This window comes from Nicotiana attenuata, unplaced genomic scaffold (genome assembly GCF_001879085.1).
Source record: "Nicotiana attenuata strain UT unplaced genomic scaffold, NIATTr2, whole genome shotgun sequence".
In the NCBI taxonomy this organism is placed as follows: Eukaryota; Viridiplantae; Streptophyta; class Magnoliopsida; order Solanales; family Solanaceae; genus Nicotiana; species Nicotiana attenuata.
In genome coordinates, this window is record NW_017671127.1 from 126867 (window position 1) to 142840 (window position 15974).

Sequence of the window (15974 nt, forward strand, 5' to 3'; positions counted from 1 at the left end):
CACCCTCCCCCCCCCCCCCCCAAGTTGGAGGGAGGTGTAACCACACCCAACTTGGTAATAACGGAGCTGTGTGCTGGTCCAGTAAGTGGTTTAGTGAAGATGTCAACAATTTGAGCTCGAGAAGGAATATAAGAAAGAGAGATGATGCCGGCCAGAAACTGTTGCCGAACAAAATGGCAATCTAACTCCACATGTTTAGTTCGCTCGTGAAAGACCGAGTTTGTCGCGATGTGAATGGCTGCCTGACTGTCGGAGAGTAGATCAACAGGGAGGGGAGCTGAAATGGAAAGAACGGAGAGCAAGCGGACGAGCCAGGTAACCTCAGCACTAACACGACGCATAGATCTGTACTCCGCTTCAGCAGAGGATAATAAAACTGAGGTTTGTTTCTTGGATTTCCAGGAGACAGGAGAACCTCCAAAGCTGATAAAGAAACCACTGATGGATCTGCGAGTTTGTGGACAAGATCCCCAATCCGAGTCACAAAAAGCAAGGAGCTGATAATTAGGCCTGGAATTCAGAAAAAGCCCTAAACCTGGATCCTTGAGGAGATAGCGGAGACAATGAAAAGCAGCATCGAGATGAGGTTGGCGAGGGGTTTGCATGAACTGGCTGAGGTGTTGCACAGCAAAGGACAAGTCTGGTCGGGTATGGGTTAGGAAATTAAGTTTTCCTAACAATCGACGATAAAAGATGGGATCTTGGATGGGTACCCCAATGTCTGCTCTGAATCTCTGGGTGGGATCCAAAGGAGAAGAAGCTGCTTTCATGCTCAAGCAATGGAATTCAGTCAAAAGATCTAAGGTAAACTTCCGTTGAGTCAAAATGATGCCTTGAGTCTCCCTTAGGATTTCAAAACCCAAAAAATAATGTACATCCCCTAGATCTTTTATTTGAAACTCAGAATGAAGGAAAAGTTTGAGGCTTTCTTGTTCAGGAAGATCATCCCCTATAATTAAAAGGTCATCAATATACACTACAACAATTGTAATCATGTCTGCTGACTTTTAAAAAAATAATGAATAATCATTGAGAGAGTGAGAATAGCCTTTAAAGTTCAGTGCTGCGGTGAGTCTTGCATACCATTGCCTTGAGGCTTGCCGCAGGCCATAAAGGGACTTTTTCAAGAGACAAACATGATTGGGTGAGGGTGGTATAATTCCAGCAGGGAATTTCATAAACACCTCTTCCTGCAAATCCCCATGCAGGAAGGCATTATTCACGTCTAATTGTAACACCTGCCACCCCTTCTTTACTGCAATAGCAAGTAGACATCTAATAGTTGTCATCTTGACAACTGGGGAAAAAGTCTCAGTGAAATCGATTCCTTCTCTTTGTGTGTCTCCCCGAATAACCAAACGAGCTTTGAATCTCTCTAAAGAGCCATCAGATTTGTACTTTACCTTGTAAACCCACTTGCAAGGTATAGCTCCTTTTCCTTTAGGTAGCAGTACTACTTCCCATGTTTTGTTCAATTCTAAAGCCTTTAATTCCTTCTCCATTGCTTCCTGCCAACCTGGATGTAATACTGCTTGAGAATAGAAAGAGGGTTCAGTAAGATAGGAAGTAGAATTGAGCAAAGACTGATTTGTAGAAGAGAGGGCTGTGAAGGGCAAAATAGTGGGTTGAATGGGTGGAATAAAACATGAAAGTGTGAGATCTTTGAGAAAAACTGAGTTGCACACATAATCTTTGAGATAGGAGGGTGGATTATGAGGTCTAGTGGACTTCCTGACTGCAGGAAGGTTTGTAGGAACAAGTGGTATAGGAGATGAGGTAGATGATGGAGTAGGACTTGTGTCTGTGGTTAAAGGGAATTGGCTGGAGCTGGTTGGGTTAGGAAAGGTGGGTATTGACAATAAGGGTGAGTGTGGAATATCTAGCTCAATATTAGCATGGTCTGAGAGGTAATTTGCATTTTGGTCTAGGTGTGTGGTGACAAGAAAAAAAAGATTGATAGGTTTGGTAGTGGAAGTAAAAGGATACTGATTTTCATAGAAACATACATCTCTGGAAATAGTCACTCTTCTTGTCTCCAATTCTAGAACTTTGTATCCTTTCTGCCCCAATGGATAACCCAAGAACACACAAGGTTTGGCCCTTGGATCAAACTTACCTCTCCCAGCAGCCAAAGTGGACATATAGCAAAGACAACCAAAGCACTTCAAAGAATCATAAGAGGGTTCCTGTTTGAATAGAATGAAATAAGGTGTCTTTCCTTTGAGAACCCTAGAAGGCAGTCGATTAATTAGATAGGTAGCAGTCAAGACACATTCTCCCCAATAAGGAGTAGGAAGTTTATACTGAAACAATAGGGCCCTTGCAATTTCCAATAGATGTTTGTGCTTCCTCTCAACCACCCCATTTTGTTGAGGGGTTGCCACACATGAAGTTTGATGTAGTATACCTTGAGATAGTAGAAAAGCTGCCTCCTGAGTGCCTTTCCCAAGCTCAAAGGCATTATCAGACCTTATCTTTTGCACCTTTACACCAAACTGTCTTTCCACCATGATAAGGAAATTTTTGAGAAGACCAAAAGCATTACTTTTGGTACTCATAAGGAAAGTCCAGACTGCCCTGCTATAGTCATCAACAATAGTCAAGAAATACTTGAAACCATTATAGGTTGTTTCCTTGTAAGGTCCCCAAACATCTACATGAATTAACTCAAATGCCCTTATTGATTTAATTTGACTTAAAGGAAAGGAAGATCTGGTTTGCCTAGCTTTAGGACAAATTTCACAGAAACATTCAGAGTGAGAAGGCAAAGAAATAACACTGAGATGTTTCATTGATGAAAAAGGCAAATGCCCTAGCCTAATATGCCAAAGGCTTACATTTGAAATTGAACTTGCTGAAACAGGAAAAGAAACTGACAACTGATTAAAACTATTTCTTAAAATTGAAACTGGTTCCCCGCTAGTGCTAGACTTATCTCCACTTGGCTCCAAAAGGTATAGTCCATCCCTTGCCTTACCAAAAACGTGTGCCTTCTTCACTAAAGGCCCCTGCATCATACAGTGACTAAAAGTAAAGAATAGAATAGAATGAAATTGTAAGCAAAACCTGTTAACAGATAATAGATTGTATCTGAAACTAGGTACATGTAAAATATTTTCCAAAATGAAGTTAGGCAGAATAGATATTTTTCCTATGTGGGTTACAGTGACTTTGAAAGAATTTGGCAGATTTATGTTTAGGGGGACTGGCAGGGATGTTAAAGAAACAAAGGCATTAGAGTCAAAACACATGTTCTCAGATGCACCAGAGTCAATAATCCATGCATTGGTATTAAAAACTGAAAGGCAAGTTCCAGAATATCTAGCGATAGTACCAGCAACAGCATTGGCATTTATGTCAGTTCCATAGTTGCTTGAGTCTCCTCCCTTAACCTGCTTGATTAATTGAACTAACTGAGTGAACTGATCATGTGAAAGGTGTTGATTGAGTGCTTCATTGTGACTGGTTCTAACAGGTTCTGTTCCTTCAGTTTGGAATGCTCCATTGCTTCTAGCCTGTGCTTGATGTCCTTTTGTGAATTCAAAATCTTCTGGAAAACCTATAATCCTGTAACAATCATTTACAGTATGCCCTACTTTCTTGCAATGACTGCATGTTGCATTTAGGTTGAATTTAGCTTTCTTTCCCTTGAGATTTGTGTTTCTTTGAGTAGTGGCCTTTTGGTTGCTATTTCCAAACTTATGGTTTGCTGATTTTGATACTACATTTGAGTTCTTTGCATCTGTCTCATTCCTCTTTGTGCAAAGTTGTTCTGATTTGTTACCATGAAGGATGAAGAGTCTGTGGGGATTAGTGGGTCAGCAAAGGCTTCTTTCTGGCTTTCATCTTGCAAAACTAGGGAATATGCATGATTGATGGTTGGCAGAGGGTTCATCAACAAGATGGTTCCCCTTGCTTGACCATAGCTGTCATTCAGCCCCATTAAAAACTGAATAAGTCTCTCATCCTCTATTGATTTTTCCAATTTCTGCTTCCCTTCACATGTACATAAGCAACTGCACCTTATATCACAGTTGAGGGAGTTTAGTTCATCCCATAGTCGCTTAAGTTTTCTAAAGTAGGTTGCTATGTCACTACTTCCTTGTGTCCATCCTGATAACTCCTTCCTTAGATGATAGAGCTTAGCTCCATTTGACTGTCCAAACCTATGTTCAAGGCTGGTCCAGAGGTCTCTAGCAGATTTGGAGTAAATAACACTGTCTCCTATATCTTTGGACAGTGAATTAAGTAGCCAAGATGTTACCATGTCGTTACACCTGCTCCAAGCCTGAAAATCTGTGGAGGTAAGGGCTGGAGCAGGACAAGCACCATTGATAAATCCTATTTTGTTTTTGGCAGATAAAACAATGAGTATAGATCTTCTCCAGCCTTGGAATCCTCTTCCATCAAAAGCTGAGTTGACAAGAGACATTCCTGGCGTGTCAGAAGAATGAAGAAAATAGGCATGGTTTGAATCGATGGTGTTGTTTCCAGCATTGGTGGTTTGGCCTACTGTTGTTTGAGTGTTATCACCCATGATCTAGGATTGATGTGATGATGAAGAATGAAGATGAACGTGATTTGAAGGATCGAGCATTCACTGCTCTGATACCATGAAGGAATATTTAGGAGAGGACTGATGAAGAATTTTCTGTGTATTTCATTCCCTTCCTTTACATGTATATATACAAAATAAAAGAATCAAAATCTGTTACCCTACTTTACACGTGTCCTATCTCTATTTGTATATTTATAACTTCCTATCTAAAAGAATAATTACTACTGTGCATATATTTACACTTAGTCACGTGCTGAACAAGCACTAAAGAAACTACTGTGTAAAGAATCCAAAGTGGACAGCTGTATGGAATCAAACGGTCCTAATTAAATCAACCATGATTTGATGAATGGTCCTGATCTTTAGATGAGCCTTGCATTTGGACGGCTGGGATGCAATTCATTAAAGAGAGAATAAGAAATGTCTTTTGACCAAAATCTGAATCTACTTCGATAAGACCAAGGTTCACTAGGTTCCACTGCTTGTCTCTTCTTCTTCTTCCTCTATAGTGCTTTCAGCTATGGCGTCCGGTAGTACAGCTCCAACACAAACACTGTGACATCACTCCTCTATTTGAATGATCCCATTTTAATTTGACATGCTAGTTTATAACCATTTTTCTCTAGTAGTAAATTGTGAATGTAGCTATGCTATTGAAGTACTTAAATCATCTTTCAACGTTTTAATTTGTTAAGTAGACTGACTGTGATGATTCAACGTTAAAAATGTTGGAAAACTTAGCATATATTATTAAGTAGGTATTGAGGGGTTTAAATACTCTCTTTTTTAACATTATGGTATTAGTCTTTTACTACACTTTCTTTATATGTGTTACAGACTGCAAGCATACATGAACTTTATGAAAATGATAATTTAAATTCAAAATACAAAACTGTTAAGGCATTAAGAAATTTGGAGATTTTATCTCACTTTGTTTAAGGAAATTTTCAGAATTATTATCTACAAATTTTGTTGCTTATAAACCGATTGACAAGACCAATATGACAATATCAGCTTGAGGACTAGGGCTGCTTATCGGGCGGATCGGGCGGTTATTTACTCTTAGCGGTTTGGCTTAACGGTTATCAGCTTTTAAATGTATTAATTCGTTAGCCACCCGATAAGATATCGAGCGGATTGGTATCGGTTTAGCTCTTATCTGGCGATTTATCGGCCTAGATTCACAAATCGAAATTATCCTCAACTAGGTACTGCCGTACTGAAGTCATTCAAATCTCAAATGTTTATCCAGCGATTTTCATCTTTTGGTTCACTTCAAAGCAACTTACTTCAAAATAATAGTTCCTTCTAGGTAATTGTACCAATAGTATACATGTCCAACTAAGCTAAGGAACCAATCTCATTAGATACCAAAAATAAAATGTCAACATGAAAACATCTTAGGCTTAACTACAATGTGGGAACTAATCACTCAATGCAGTAGGACTGACTCACCTTCTCTACAAACTTAACGAACAACACGGACCTCTATTCTGAAATAACCAACTTTTAAGATCCAACAACTGCTGCTCAAACTCATCTAATTTGTAACCGTTAAATGATAGCCACCAAGACCACAGTCAAGCAGTTAAACTAGTAATCCACATCTTGCACCAAAGGTAGAGATACTTACAAGCCCAATCACAGTATCCTTCCAAAATCAACGTTTATTCGACTTAAGTCGTTGGGCAAAAGGAAAAAGTGCAAGAATAGCCTTCTGCAACTAAATATGTTGAGCATTTTATCCTGCCAGCACATTAAAATTTTTCAACTTAGAGAATAGACTATAGAGTATAGACTATAGAGACAGAGACGGGTTTGTTTTTTATTATTCAAGTTCAAGGGTTTTTGTTTTTTTATATTTAATATATATAAATAAAAATAAATTATATATATAGATTTACTTATTTATATTCTTAACGGGTTAACGGATTATCCATTAAGAAAATTGAATAATCCGCCCCCAAACCGATAAGCCGTTAATAAAAAAATTTCAATCCGTTCCCCGTCCGTTAAGCCGTTACCTGTAAGCCATTAAGCTTCGGTTCGGTTCGGTTTTCGATTTCGGATCGGTTTTTGAACACCCCTATTGAGGACGGAGCGATTGCCCTCTTCAAGTCCTGGAAAGTTCTATAGCACCACCTCATAGAATTTCAATTTTTCAGAATTTATTATTTTTATTTTTCCTGTAAATATTATCACTCGCATATTTTTTTAAAAATAAATATGTAAGCATCACAATTTTCAAATATTAAAATAAATACGCTAAAAAAAATTACAGTAAGAATTAGGATCAATGATTTAACCTTAACTTGTGACTTGAAACTCCTTTTAAAGTTAAATTAATTAAACTTAAGGAATAGTTTGGTTCACCTTCTAGTTAAGATTATAATGCATAAGTTGTTCATATAATAATTAATAATGAATGGTTTGCTATGTGATAATTAATTATAACGAGATGTCAAGATTGTCGTACATGAATTACTTGTTTTAAAAAAAGTATTTTTGTTTTTAAATAATTTAAACTCTACAATAATATTAGACATTCTTATTTAATATCTTATATACCGACATAATTAATACTATATAAATTTTAGTAACTTAAAATTCTTTTTTCTTTCCTTTTTGTTTCATTTCCATATTACACCGCCTAATCAAAACCGTTAACCAACCGCCCCTGCCATTTTTCCATTTCAACAGTTGGGAATTTCATTTTATTCTTCCTTCACATTCGCCGGTTTTGCTTAACGACCAAACGCTGCTTTAAATCCACATGGCGAAGCCCGAAATTGATAAGAAGAAGAACAGTTTTAGAATTCAATACGCATGGTTTATTGGTGCTTTAATTGTTGTACTCTTCGCTGTTTTCCTCAGTACCACCAAATTCCGCACGTTCCATCCCTTCAGTAATAACACTGGCAAAAAATGCAACTGTTCTCAGGTTTTTCTTTTTTGCTTTAATTATAATTATTATTCAGCTGACGTTATTGATGAAACATGACACTGTTTGGGATTGTTTAGAGTTATTGAGTGTTGTACATTAAATTGATGATGACAAGAAGTTATATCACAAAGAATTTATTGAGTTTTGTTTAGAGTTATGAATAATATTATATCACAAAGGATTTAAGTTATATACACGTTCACCATGGCGTAATTTAACATGTATGTTTACCGTTTATTTTGGGATTGAATTAATACTATTAATTAGAGTTACGTACAATTACCTTTTAAGTGTGACCTGAATATATAAATAATTTTTACACTAATAGGGCGTAGAACTTGAACACTATTACAAGAAAGGTCGTGCTCTATTAGAGTGTCTAGCTAGTTCAGGATTAAGGTGTAGTTGATTGATTGATGGATTGTGTTTCCCTATGTTGGGATGTAATTCTTTTTTACCTCCGTTTGGAGGGAAAATTAAGAAAAAGAATCTCTGACTTGCTTAATTGTTTGATTTTTCTGGAAAAAGATAGTAAATGGTAGTAATTTTTTGCTATTCGTTTCCTGGTCTAGCTCTAGCTTTTAAGCTGAGATTATTACTATTCTTTTGATGGATTATTGGACTGATGGATCAATATTAGATGAAATTCAGTCTTAGGGTGATGGCATGAAGTTCAATTTTGAAATTTATAGAGGTGAATTTTCTCTGAGTTAGCTTTTGCTATGTGGAAATATTTACAGGGGGCAGGCAAGTATACTGGGGTTGTGGAAGACTGTTGTTGTGACTACGAGACTGTGAATCATCTTAACAAGGAAGTATTACATCCATTGCTCCAAGAACTTGTTAAAACACCATTTTTCAGATATTTCAAGGTATGCATTTAGTCACATCTCGATCTCGTGGAAAATATTTAGTGTTATCATGTACTTAGTCCGCTTAGAATTTAAACCATTTGAGATGGTCAGTTGTAAATGCTGATATGTTACTACCATGTAGAAATTCTGTACTGGCTGTTAGTTCACGAATCAGCCCGTCCAGAAGTGGTGGTTTGGCTTCTGCTTGGATAGCTTATTAATTATGATTTGTATACCTGTGGTTTTCCATGTCTGACTTTCTTGATAGTTTCGGTTTAAAAGTATGTTGTACAGTTGTATAAGATCATGTTCTTTTTATCTCGGCATTCAAGCAGTTGATAGTCCTCAACCATTACTAGTGATATTTCATCTAAATAACAAGACGTGTTTGACTTTAAAAGGTTTCAACTAATGCAGTAGCAGTTATCAAATGAAGTAATAGATCAGTTTCAAATGTAGTATTCTGATTGTGGCACGTCAATTCTGTGACTGAAGAAGTATCAAGATCTTCCCTTCTGATTTTCACTTGATATCTTTGTTATCAGTAGTAAATGCATCCTATAGATGTACTGTAATCAGATAATCTCTACCTTTTAGGGAAACTATATCATAACCAACTGAAAACGAATGTAACATGCACAAATGGACAAATACAAATAATCCTTTCGATACATGTCGGTTCATCGATTCCAAATTAACCATGTGAGACTCACGGAACCAATTTCTCCATATCCTATTCCTGTTCCGGTTGCCTGATATGCCGGTAGTTCAACATATTTCTGTCTAGCTGCCTGATCTGCCAGTATTTGAACATCGTTACCGTATCTGGTAAAATAGCCTAGTAAATTCTAAATGAAGATAGAAAAAACTGGTCTGAGGATGCAGCTATCCTGCATTGCAACGAGAAGACATCAAAAGCTTTTATAGGTTTCTCTCACTTGAAGCACTAACTGAAGATTCTGTCTGCTCTTCAGTTTTCAGCTGTAAGAACCACCACCGTACACTACACACACAAAAATGTTCCAAACACTATTTCTTAGGAAAAACAGAACCTGATTTATACTGGCAACAAATGCTACAAAACAAATGACATGTAAATTCTTGTCTGACAGTCACAATGGCCTTCCACAGAGCTTTACCATTCACTTCCTTGCTTAGTAAATGATAATACTCTCCAAAGGAGTAGAAGTTTCACATGCCAATCTTCAGTTTACAGGGATCTCACCTGCTTCTACAGAGTAAGATGGCATTTCTAACAAGCGTCTAACGCGTCATGGATAGAATCACTCATCAATATCTGTTATCTCTATAGGGCAGATCTTGAGACAGCAATAAAGTACAACATGATAGAATGCTGGAAAGGGTTCATCTAATCAGCTAATCCCAGTTGAACATATAGCTTGTTCATGAGTTAGGTGGCATTTCTGATCGGTGTCTAATACGTCACGGGCAAAGTCACGTCATCCACATTTACCACCACTTTAGGACAGATTCTGAGACAGCAGTAAAGCAGAAGATGATGGGATAGTGGAAAGCATACATCTAATTTGCAATAAATTGATCGCACTTGAACATATTGCTTGTTGCATCCAAAAATCTTTTATCTACTTGGCAACTGTTTCCGAACTGCAAGAACTTGAAACATTTGCAATCTAAAGACAGTCATGTATGCCTCGAAGGTGGAAAATAAGATTCCCAATATTAAAACATTAGCTCGATCTGAATATGGGGCGCATATAGAAGATTTTCTGGCTAACCATTCATGGTAACCAATAACATCACAGAACTTATTCTTTGCTTTAATCAATTCTCTCAACTGGATGCCAAAGACATCTTTTCTTGCATAGACAGGAGAAAGTTCAAGTTGACATGATTAGATTGCACTTGTGCTGGGCTGCCCTTGATTCTGAGATCAATAACGACAACTAATAAGTATCACACCCAAAATTTGTTTGCTCCATTTGAAGGCATTTGAGCATCTAGACCGAGCTCATCAAGAAGCCTTCAGCCTTATCGAGGAGAAATCCTTCGCTTAAATTATACAGACGAATCCGACAAGATCTATTCCATGAAAGCCTGTGAAGTTGCAAGCTACTTTCTTTTTTGGCTGGATAAATAATGACAACTAATAAGTATCTCTGTGTTTTCTTGTTCTTTCTTAAATAAGGATTGTGGTTCTCTTTCATCTTTATGTCTTTGATTTCATGTATAATTCGATGACATAAGCTTCAGCTTCAAACAAGAACATTAGCAGCCTACTGTTTATGCTGTCATCACTTGCTTCTTTTCTATTTTATACCTTCTCACGACGCATTGCTGATTTCTTGCTCAATATCCAGTTCCATTTTTATCCGCCCATGTTTTAAGTTTGCAGGTTAAGTTGTGGTGTGATTGTCCATTCTGGCCAGATGATGGAATGTGCCGTTTACGAGACTGCAGTGTATGTGAATGCCCAGACAACGAATTTCCTGAGCCATTTAAGGCGCAAAGTCATCGACTTTCTTCAAGTAATCTAGTCTGTCTAGAAGAAAACCCTGAGGCAGCTGTTGATCGTACAATAGACTCCAAAGCATTCAAAGGCTGGGTGGAAGTGGACAACCCATGGACGAATGATGATGAGACAGATAATGGTTGTTCACTTTCTATGGTTGTATATATAGCTCCAATCCGTGCTGACCCAAAATGAAAGAAAAGCGGAGAAAAAAGAGACCACCAGAAAAGAAAATAGATAAATGAACTGAAGTACTTGTATAATACTTGACTCGTTAGTTCCACTACTTAAGACCACTCATCTGCACAGTGTGGAAAATTTACAGGCCTCCTTGTGAAATTTCAGGCATGGGTCACTGCTTTGCGGCAGAGAAACCCATTTTTTTCTGTTATGCATTTTTCGCATTCTTAAATCCCTTTTTGTAATTTTTGCCTGCATTATAGTAATGTTAGCGTAATATTTTCTGAAATTGGGAAGGATTGATATATTTTTTTTTTTACTTTCAGCTGAAATGACATATGTTAATCTCCAGTTGAACCCTGAACGCTACACTGGATACAGTGGTCCATCTGCTAGAAGAATATGGGATGCTATCTATATAGAAAACTGCCCTAAATGTAAGCTGGTTCATTTACTTATCTTTATCTCTTAGCTTCTTCTTTGTATCAGTATGGAACTGTTCCACTTCTCTATCTCCTCTTCTATTCTTTGGCTGGCTCTATGTCTTTGGGTATAGACATCTTATAGTGGATGTGAAGAACATGCATTGGTGAGCTAGCACCTATAAGTTGATAGAAGTGCTAGTTCCTTTGATTTATGTACTGCCTGCACAGTTTGCTGTGCTTAAACATATGTGTTGTTACACTTTCTTTTCTCCAACTATCTTAGAATTTTCAGAATACTTTTTATGTACTACCTATGATGAAGAAGCAAGTAGGTACTCTTTTAGTCACCTCGTACTGTAGTTGACATAATTTAATTATCAACAGTATGAGGGGTCTAAAGCATTATGCTTTTTCAATCAGACTTGCTATGTTACTAGCAATAACTGGAAGAATGTAATGTCTGAGATTGAAATTGGCGTAATTGGTTGTTTAGTTAGTATAAGGTACTTCAACTAGGTAAGGAAAGGACTAACTTTATGCACTTTTTACTGGTTTGGAAAGATCAAGTGATATGTCGGTCTATCAAAGGCCAATGATTTTTGACATTTCTTGTTGCACCTTCCTGTATAAGTATGCATGTTTATTGGGTGAATATGGTGTACATACAGTTTGGAAAGATCGATAAACGTCGTTTATATGGAGATTCATGATTGAGAAATAACCCAATTGATATACCTGTTCTGCTGAAGCAGTTGATGGTATTGCTCTATATTAGCGCTTGGTGCTTTTAGGTTGTGCAATTTAATTATCACAAGCTAATGAAGCACAATTGATGCATGTGCACACTTCTATTGTGTCATGAATTAAAATATAAGAGAAGCAATTACGACAACAGTGAACAGACCTACATTACCGTTGTGGCTCTTTATAATTGTGGTCCTTGAGGAAGATTTAGCATTTTGGAAGTACGAGTGTAAGAATGGTTGTCTTGGAATTTCATGAAATCTACTTTTTACTTTTCATTACAAAGTGCATCTATAAAGGTGACAAGAGAAGCATTGAGCGGCCTTGCTCTTTGAGGATTTCAGCTCCAACTTCAAATTCTGATAAAGGTCCACTAAATCAGAATTTGTTGCCAGAAATTGCTTCTTCTACACGACCACTCTGATACATTTTGCATCAGCTTCTGAAGTTCCATTATTAACCTGTGATACGTTCTGCAGATCCATCTGGAGAGATTTGCCCAGAGAAAAAAATATTATATAAATTAATATCTGGCCTCCACTCCTCAATTTCTATTCACATAGCTGCTGATTACTTGCTTGATGAAGCATCAAACACGGTATTATGACCCTTCCACTTGTTTTCCGTCATGGCTTTTTTATCTTGAAAGTGTAACTATTGTGAAACAATTGTGATGTCAATCTTGTCCAAGAGTTTATTTCTTTTGTGGATATGGAAAAGTTCAATTTGTCAAAGCAATAATTCTTGGGTGGTATTTGATTAGATGACTTGTGGTTGTGGGGGATTGAAAAATCATATGCTGTAACAACCTCTTCTTTCTTGTTTGTGAATTTATTATCCTGAGCAAAACCATGCTGAAATTTCCTCTACATCCAATATATTTGTGACAGAATTTCTTGACAAGTGACAACAACACACCAACCACCACCACCACCACCCCCCCCCCACCCCCCATAAAAAAAAATCAAAAAAAGGAGTAATATTTAGAAATATGACTAATCCCAAGTGCTCGAGTTTTGGGGTCATATTTAGGGAAAACTCTTTATTACCTGGAGTCGATGGATTTTCATTGTCTTAAGCACTCTTGAACACATCAAAACATCCAGTCACATGACTTGAAGAAATGATCACAAGTCTCTTCACATGTTCATAGGCAATAGTGGTTTCTTCCTGAGATTGTACAATAGCAGCATCCTTTTGCAATGATAATGGTTACTCTGACGCTATTTCCTGTTTTCTTCTGGTTACTCTGACGCTATTCCCTGTTTGCAGTGGGGACAGAATCTTATTTTGATGTATGACCGCGTCTTACAATTCCCAGACCGTGTCAATAACCTGTACTTCACTTTCCTGTTTGTGCTCCGCGCTGTTACCAAAGTGAGTATTTTAATCTATATGCTTTCTTGAGCCTGCCCGCCGCCCTAATGGGAGAGGAGCAGCAAGAGAAATGATGATGACTGATAACTAATTTAATACTTTTGCAGGCAGCAGACTACTTGGACCAGGCTTCATATGATACTGGAAACCCTGAGGATCTAAAGACACAATCTCGGATGAAGCAATTGGTTTACAATCCCAAGCTGCAAGCTGCATGTCCTTTACCTTTCGATGAAGCGGGACTATGGAAAAGTAGGAAAAGTCAAAGCGAGCCTGACCTGATGCAGCAAATTCGGATGCAGTTCAGAAACATCAGGTCTTCAATATACTTCTCTGGAATAGAATGCTTCTACTTGTATTTCAAACTCTTGCTCCTTGAGAAATCCTTCACCTTTTTGCCCTCCCTACAATGAAGAAAATCATGTTCTTAATTGTCTTACTTCTTCTCATCTGTTATTGTTGAATTAGTATTAGTATCTGTCTTTGAACATGATCATACATGTTACTTTATTCAAGTTTGTCGGGAGCAGAATAACTCGGTATGCAGTTGTCCTTCTAGATACGTCATTTACCTTGTTGAGAAACTATAATAGTATCTTCTGCTTGGATATCTTGGTGGTATACCATCGATTTACGTATATTTTATGGTGTCTGACCAAAATTGTAGTGCATTGATGGACTGCATTGGATGTGAAAAATGTCGTCTTTGGGGAAAGCTTCAGGTTCTTGGTCTTGGTACAGCATTAAAGATCCTATTCTCCGTCAATGGTCCAGAACGTTTAGGTGAAACTGTAAGTGTTTATGCAGAAAAATGACTCTCATTAGCCTTATCTAAAACAAGTTCCAGTTTATTCTGTTTGATATGAATTAGTGACCAACAGTTTGTACCTTCCTTGTAGATATTGTCATGGTATGGGTACTTTTAGTTTCCATTCATTAGGGTTGCGTATTGTGTTATATATGTACATTCCTTAGATTCTCTAAGAAGTTCAAAAGAAAAGGAAAGAGATCTGAACTTATGGCATGTGTTTCTGCATCTTTCATATGACTTTCTTCATAGTTTGTTACTTGTTGCTTAAGCAAATGATTAATGGAGGCCATTTTTTTCTCTTTGTATATTGTTTCAGCTGCATTTGCAACGGAATGAAGTTATAGCTTTGATTAACTTACTGAATAGGCTTTCAGAATCTGTTATGCTTGTTCATGAAATGGGGCCTTCGCTCGAAAATGTTATGAGAACACAAATTTCTACACCTATTGATCAACCATCGATAATTGGGGGGCATACTAATGTATAGTTATCATAGTGGAGGCAACTTCGGTTGCACATTATGCTGTCTTGCTACTACTGTGTATGAGGAAAAGATATAAGCTTAACAACAGAAACTATCAGTAGGCCTTATTCTCACCTTGCGGCAGAGCTGCCTTCCCTATATCCAAGCTAGAGATGGAAGTTGCCTCGCGTATCGACAAGAACAAGAAGTTCGACTTTCAAACAAACCCTAATGAAGGTGGAGCTTCTTTTTCTTTTTTGGGTTGGGGGTGTTTTGTAACCAGGACTTACAAGCTGCTTTCTCTCTTTTCCCTTTTTTTTCTGTGAGAATGATTGATCTTGTACACGTCAAGTCCATAGAAACATATGTAAAATGTAATCCTTTCAATTTTTAGTTCAGCGTATTGCGGTTATAGTGCGACAGGTCATGCTACTGCAATTTATATGTTATGTGAGAGACATTTTCTGCAAGAGTTTCGGAAGGCAGTTGGTTTGTTCAGTGTATTGTTGGAGCTGCTTAAAGAAAGTGCATCTTTATATAATACAGGAGAAATTTGTATGTAAAACCCATACCTTATACGTCTTGACGCTTCCAGTTTCAATGTAATTCAGTTGAGTTTCAATGATGAAGAAAAAAAATACCACGTAGGGAAATTTGAAACGCTAGCTACCCTGCAAGTGGAGAGAATGTAATACAAGACCACAAGAATTGGAGAACTGGTGTCTTCTTGTGGCCGAGAAACATAATGGGCTATTAATGAAAAATCATAAAGCCGACCTACTGGTTTTTGTTCATTCCTTGAGGCGAATGAGACGAACTTCCACCGAGCTAAGCGTGAAAGAGGTCATGGCTCCAGTCGTGGTCATGGCCGTGGTCAGGAAAGAAACTCTAATCATGGAAATTATAATGCACCAAAGAACTCTCCTCACAACCAGCAGTGGAAAAGAAAGGAACAAAAGCATGAAGTTGTACAAGCAACAACAACAACATATCCAGTATTATCACACTGTGGGGTCCGGGGAGGGTAGTGTGTACGCAGATCTTACCCCTACCTCGTGAGGATAGAGAGGTTGTTTCCATTAGACCCTCGTCTCAGGAAAGCATAAGCACCGCATTAATAAAAATAT

At 37.6% G+C, this 15974-nt stretch overlaps 1 protein-coding gene across 1 annotated transcript; it reads left to right on the forward strand.

Moving 5' to 3' along the window:
• The first annotated feature begins 7197 nt into the window (after positions 1-7197).
• LOC109206103 (endoplasmic reticulum oxidoreductin-1-like) lies at positions 7198-15345 on the forward strand. Its single transcript, XM_019368874.1, has 9 exons — positions 7198-7499; positions 8243-8374; positions 10731-10986; positions 11354-11464; positions 12676-12794; positions 13469-13573; positions 13681-13889; positions 14241-14364; positions 14701-15345. The coding sequence occupies exons 1-9, from the start codon at positions 7332-7334 to the stop codon at positions 14869-14871; spliced, it is 1395 nt and encodes a 464-aa protein (XP_019224419.1). The 5' UTR covers positions 7198-7331; the 3' UTR covers positions 14872-15345.
• The last annotated feature ends 629 nt before the right edge of the window (positions 15346-15974 follow it).